This window comes from Triticum urartu, chromosome 6 (assembly GCF_003073215.2).
Source record: "Triticum urartu cultivar G1812 chromosome 6, Tu2.1, whole genome shotgun sequence".
NCBI classification, from domain to species: domain Eukaryota; kingdom Viridiplantae; phylum Streptophyta; class Magnoliopsida; order Poales; family Poaceae; genus Triticum; species Triticum urartu.
In genome coordinates, this window is record NC_053027.1 from 372,765,874 (window position 1) to 372,772,191 (window position 6,318).

At 53.0% G+C, this 6,318-nt stretch overlaps 1 protein-coding gene across 1 annotated transcript; it reads right to left on the reverse strand.

Annotated features, from left to right (window-relative positions):
- Window positions 1-1,076: 1,076 nt before the first annotated feature.
- Window positions 1,077-2,278, reverse strand: LOC125517592 (probable high-affinity nitrate transporter-activating protein 2.2). Its single transcript, XM_048682798.1, has 2 exons — window positions 2,028-2,278; window positions 1,077-1,730 (listed from the first exon to the last, which is right to left on the reverse strand). Exons 1-2 carry the CDS (start codon window positions 2,164-2,166, stop codon window positions 1,273-1,275), a joined length of 597 nt encoding a protein of 198 aa, XP_048538755.1. The 5' UTR covers window positions 2,167-2,278; the 3' UTR covers window positions 1,077-1,272.
- Window positions 2,279-6,318: the final 4,040 nt, after the last annotated feature.

Here is a 6,318-nt window from a genome sequence, read left to right on the forward strand (position 1 = left end):
TTCTATAAACAATATAGTAGAGGATAAGTACTTACTCTCACGTAAACAAGTAGCACTAGATGATAAGCACTCGTACGAGTCATACAGTCACGCCCCTTGGCCCTTGGGACACCTCATGTGCACGGGTGAATATAAAGACGATTGGTTCTTCAGTTGGTTTTACATGTGCCAAAAGGTGCCTTCCTGGAAACATCTTGAAAGGAAAACATAAGCTTGTTTGCCAAAGTGAATCGCTTTCAAAGGTACTGTATACAATTTATAAGATGTCAAAAGTTTAGAGCGACATAATTCCGAAGAGTTGACATTGTTCATTCAGCCTGGTGGAGTACCCCCTCCGTCTCCATGTGAAGCTGAATAAATTATCGGGTGGTTGCTCCTTGCTGTCCCTCCCAGCCGCTACCCAACAGTGCAATGTACTTAGTCGTCTCTTGGCCTTCCGTGACGCCTGAAGGAGTATCATATCAGATTGATACGTGCACTTGTCTACAAAGTTGACTCTGAGATGTATACAGATTAGATAGATACTTGTTGCTGTCATGCTTGCTGTGTAAACTCAAACCAACTCCCCCCCTGTGATGATCAGATTTTCGTAGCGAAGAGTGCATTTGGTCGTATCTAGCTACATGACACGCTTGTCCATTTTGTTCCTGGGTCATGCTTGCTTTTTGAAAGCCTCATGCACATGCTTTCTAAATTGACACACATGCCTTAGTGCAAACGCCGACCAACTTAAGTCTTGTACAGTGAGCATCTAACGAAGAATATTGGATGGTCTCTTTCTTTTTCCGACTCCAACTTTTCTTGTTTGAAATGACTGCCCAAACAGGGCGTACCTTTTCGTTTGAAATGAGCGCCGAAACAACTTTTTGTTTTGTTTGAGAAAAGGAGTTAGTAATAGCCATTTTATATCAGCTGCGATTGCACCGCTACTACCCTATTCCTATCCATTTTATATCAGCTGTGAGCCTGTGATTGCACCGGCCGCTACTATTCTATTCCTATCCCATGAAAGCAACACGGAGGACACACACAAACGCAGGACATACAAACTTCAAACAACCAAGTTGCTTCATATGTACTGCCTGAAATCAAATTATTTCATTCATAGTCATTACACGCTCACAACAAAAAGGAGGTATGCACCCCAACATTTGTCCGTACAGTTTGTGCCGTACGTACGTGCTATTCCGTACTGATACTTTGTTACATATGGAGAACAAACGACCGGCCGGAGAAAGCCAACAAACATTGCCACGGTTGCGATCTCCACGTCTAGTTGTTCTTCTTGCGTTTCTCAATGAAGAAGAAGAAGGCGAGGGAGGCGACGGAGAAGGCGGAGAAGACGCCGGCGGCGACCTTGATGGAGGTGGTGACGCCGGTGATGCTGACGACGTTGAAGGCGGAGGCGGGCGCGGTCTGGCCGTAGGCGACCTGCGTGCCGGAGGCGTCGAGCGCGTAGGCGCGCACGTAGTAGGTGGCGGTGGGGATGTCGAGGGCGACGCGGTACTCGACCTTGCCGGTGCCGGGGTAGGCCTGCTGGGTGACCTTGAACTGGCAGGTCTTGTCCTTCTTGAGGTCGTCGTGGGTCTTGCGCCACTCACGCTCCTTCTGGCTCACCGGTGCGTAGCAGAGGCTCACCTTCACGTTCTTGTAGTCGGCGTCCTTGCCGGCCGGCTGGCTCGCGTTCAAGGCCCACGTCACCGTGATCACGTCCTCGCCGGCGTGAAGAACTGGTCAAGGATCAGTTAAAGTTAGTCACTTTTGTTACGATGAAGGAAATGAAGAGGCGCAAACAAAATTCCCTGTATAAGTTCTCTTAATAAAATTGAGCATCTACTTCGAAGATTCTTCTACTGGCCGGCAAGCCAGCTGACCTTGGCATATTTGGAATGGCATGCGACAAGGCCGATTAACTTGTTGCATACATGGATATGCCAATCTATGACGTTGCTATAGCAAACAGCGGAAACATTTTCTCACATGCGGAGCCAAACAAGGAAGCATATACGACGGTACGACGGACGTACCTTGGCCGGGACTGGGGGAGGCGGTGACTTCAAGTGTCACCGGCAGCTTGGAGAGGTACGCCACGGCGCCCGCCGACGCGCAGCAGCCGGCGGCGAGGACCACCAGCAGCAGCGCCGTGACCATGCCTTGGCGAGCCATCCCTGCGCACGGCTAGCTAGTGCTTGGCTGCTGTTGATCGATCGGAGAAGGCAAGAGAAGAGCTGGGGGGACAAGTTTGCTTTGCTCTTGTGGGATTTGGAGAGATGGAGGAGTACGGATGGGTTTAATATAGGCGCGCGCCATGCCATGGGTGTTGACCGTGGGCGAGAGGAGGCAGATGAGATCAGCGGGAGCTGGAGCTGCCTGCACCTGCAGTGCCGTGTTTCGCGGGGCCGAGGAGGTGCCCGTCCGATTAAGCTACTCTGAGCTACTTTAGGCGCTCCCAAGTCAAATCTTGCCCGCGTCTTGTCCTCTCCGAATCCCAGCCTCGTCCTCGTCTGATTTGCTCAAAAGGGCAAAAGCGGCCGGCCGGGGTGAGAAGCGGCGGCCACAAATCAAACTGCAAGCGCCCAAGCCTAAATCATCATTAAATAGTGAATACTTACTCCTCAAATCAAAATGTAGGGAGCGTTTGATTTTACCGAAAAAAGCTTTCACCCCGTTTTATATTATAAAGCAAACCGCCCGAGCCAAACATCCAACAAGATTCACACACATAAGTCTCACACACAAATAAAGTACAGGAGGGTTAATGCTGAGGGCACAACTCAACAAGCCCTAGAAATAAAGAACACACACAAACACCGCAACACGAGCAATAAGCCTAATCAGGCTCCGGCGGAGGAGGCGGAAGCGGAGGTGCCACACGGAAGGCCATCGATCGAAGGTCGGCAAGGAGGGTGTTGATGACGTCCCGGTCCTGAGGGCAGCTAAGCGGCCGCCATAGCTGCAAATAGCCACACATTTTGAAGATCGTGTCAGTCGCCCGTCGAAGAGGCACTTTCTGAATAACAAGTTTGTTGCGAATCTTTCAAAGCGTCCAGGCGAGGACCCCAATGTACAACCATCTAATATGGCGGCAACGAGGGGGGGGCGTGGATCTCAGCCAGGAGGTCGGGGAAGTTGGTGTTGCACCATTGTCCGCTGACCGTATCACGAAAGCAGGACCACAGGAACTGGGCTGTGGAGCAGGAAAATAATATGTAGTTCGAGTCCTCCACCGTGGCGCACAAGGGACACATCCTGTCGCCTGGGCCATTGCGCTTGCGGACTTCAACCCCAGAGGGGAGGCATCCCCGGATCCACTGCCACAGGAAAATCCTGATCTTGAGGGGAAGGCGAATGTCCCAGATCAAGCTATAGGGCTTAGGGGCCAACGAAGGGGCAGTGGCCGCATAAAGAGATTTCGTGGAGAAGCGGTCGGAGGGCTCCAGACGCCAAGAGATGGAGTCAGGGGCGCCCTCAACGTCTATCGGCAGGAGAGCTATGTCCTGGAGAAGAGAGTCCCACTCATACCTCAAGGGGGCCAAAGGGGCGCCGGAAGGCGAGACGCCCTAAGTCAATAAGGGCCATCTCGATGGAGATTCGGGGGTCAGCCGCAATGGCAAATAAGCCCAGGAAGCGGACAGTCAGGGGGGAGTCTCCTAGCCAGCGGTCGAACCAAAACAGGGTCGAGGACCCGGAGCCCACAGAGAGAGACGTGCCAATACGGAGCACGAGTAGAAGCTGGACCACCGCCTGCCAGAACTGGGATCCACCCGAGCGTTGGCAGAAAGCTAAAGGTTGGCCCCGAAGGTACTTATTTTGGATGATGATGAGCCAGAGGCTGCCCTCCCCATTGGCGATACGCCGGAGCCAATGGGTCAGGAGAGCAATGTTCATGCGCCGAGAAGACAGGATCCCCAGACCTCCTTGGTCCTTAGGTTTGCAAATGTCAAGCCAGCTCACCATATGGTACTTCTGCTCGTCCCGCTCGTCAGCCCAAAAAAACCTAGACTAGTACTTGGCGATCTCCTGATAGAGCATCTCATGAAGGTTGTAAAAGCTCATGAGGAACCAGAGAAGGCTGGCAAGCGAGGAGTTGATGAGGATTACCCTCGCCGCCTTCGAGAGCCACCGTCCCTTCCAGGGCTCGACCCGGTGTTCCATCCGGGTCACGGTTGGGTGGAGGTCCGCCACGGTGAATCGTGAGTCACTAATGGGTATCCCCAAATATGTCGTGGGGAAGGTACCCAGGCGGCAATTAAGCCGGTCAGCAATGTCCAGGGCCTCGTCCGGGGGGTAACCCAGAATCATCACTTCACTCTTATCAAAGTTTATAGTGAGCCCGGACATCTGTTGGAAGCATAGAAGGCGAAACTTCAGGTTGGCAATATCGGTCACAGAGCCTTCGACCATTATTATGGTGTCGTTGGCATATTGGAGGAGGGAGACCCCTCCCCCTCCTACTAGGTGAGGGACCACACCGTGGATATGGCCCGCCGATTTAGCTTTGTCCAGGATGTCCGCAAGGGCATCTACCACCATGTTAAACAGGAACGGGGAGAACGGATCGCCCTGGCAAACCCCACAAAGCGTGGGGAAGAAGGGACCAATCTCACCGTTAATGTTAACGGCTGAGGGAGTCCTGGATTAGGGGGTGTCCGGATAGCCGGACTATACCTTCGGTCAGACTCCTGGACTATGAAGATACAAGATTGAAGACTTCGTCCCGTGTTCGCAAGGGACTTTCCTTGGCGTGGAAGGCAAGCTTGGCGATACAGATATGTAGATCTCCTACCATTGTAACCGACTCTGTGTAACCCTAACCCTCTCCGGTGTCTATATAAACCGGAGGGTTTTAGTCCGTAGGACAGAACAACAATCATACCGTAGGCTAGCTTCTAGGGTTTAGCCTCTCTGATCTCGTGGTAGATCTACTCTTGTACTACCCATATCATCAATATTAATCAAGCAGGGCGTAGGGTTTTACCTCCATCAAGAGGGCCCGAACCTGGGTAAAACATCGTGTCCCCTGCTTCCTGTTACCATCCGGCCTAGACGCACAGTTCGGGACCCCCTACCCGAGATCCGCCGGTTTTGACACCGACATTGGTGCTTTCATTGAGAGTTCCTCGGTGTCGTCACTTTTAGGCCCGATGGCTTCTCCAATCATCAACAGCGATGCGATCCAGGGTGAGACTTTTCTCCCCGGACAGATCTTCGTATTAGGCGGCTTTGCACTGCGGGCCAATTCGCTTGGTCATCTAGAGCAGATCGAAAGCTACGTCCCTGGCCATCAGGTCAGATTTGGAAGTTTGAACTACACGGCCGACATCCGCGGAGACTTGATCTTCGACGGATTCGAGCCACAGCCGAGCACGCCGCACTGTCATGATGGGCATGATCCAGCTCTGCCACCGAACAATGCCCTGGAGGCCGCACCTATGTCCGCTCCGACCCCTAGCTCGGAGCCGATCACACCAATCGAGGATGGGTGGTTAGACACCGCCTCGGGGGCTGCAATCTCTACGGCGATCGAGCCGAACACCAGCCCTACTCTCTGCGAAGCCCGTGACTCCAAGGAGTCGGACTCCTCTCCTGACTTCGAGCCCTCCGCGCCCCTACCAATCGAACCCGATTGGGCGCCGATCATGGAGTTCACCGCCGCGGACATCTTTCAGCACTCGCCCTTCGGTGATATTCTGAATTCACTAAAGTCTCTCTCTTTATCAGGAGAGCCCTGGTCGGACTATGACCGGCAGGATTGGGATGTGGACGGCGAAGAAATTCGATGCCCATCCACCACCCACTTTGTAGCCACTGTCGATAATTTAAACGACGTGCTCGACTTCGACTCCGAAGACATCGACGGTATGGACGACGATGTAGGAGACGAACATGAACCAACGCCCATAAGGCACTGGACAGCCACCTCATCTCATGATGTATACATGGTGGACACACCCAAAGGAAGCGACAACAAGGAACACAGGGATGCAACAAGGGATCGTTCACTCGAAAAGCAATCAAAGCGGCGACGTAAGCGCCGCTCCAAGCCCCGCCTCGACAGAGACAACAGCCATACAGACCCAGCCATAGAGAAGGACGAGTCGGCGGACGACGAACATGCCTTCGAGCAAGCGTCCGAACAGGGCAACTTGGATAAACAAACCGAAAACCCCGTCCCCGGCGAAAACAACAGTCCGGACGACCTTACGCCGGATAAACTCATGGAGCAGAAGAACCTCCACAAAAGGCTCGTCGCCACTGCGCATAGCCTGAAAAAGCAGAAGCGGAAGCTCAAAACTACGGAAGATGCACTCAGAATCA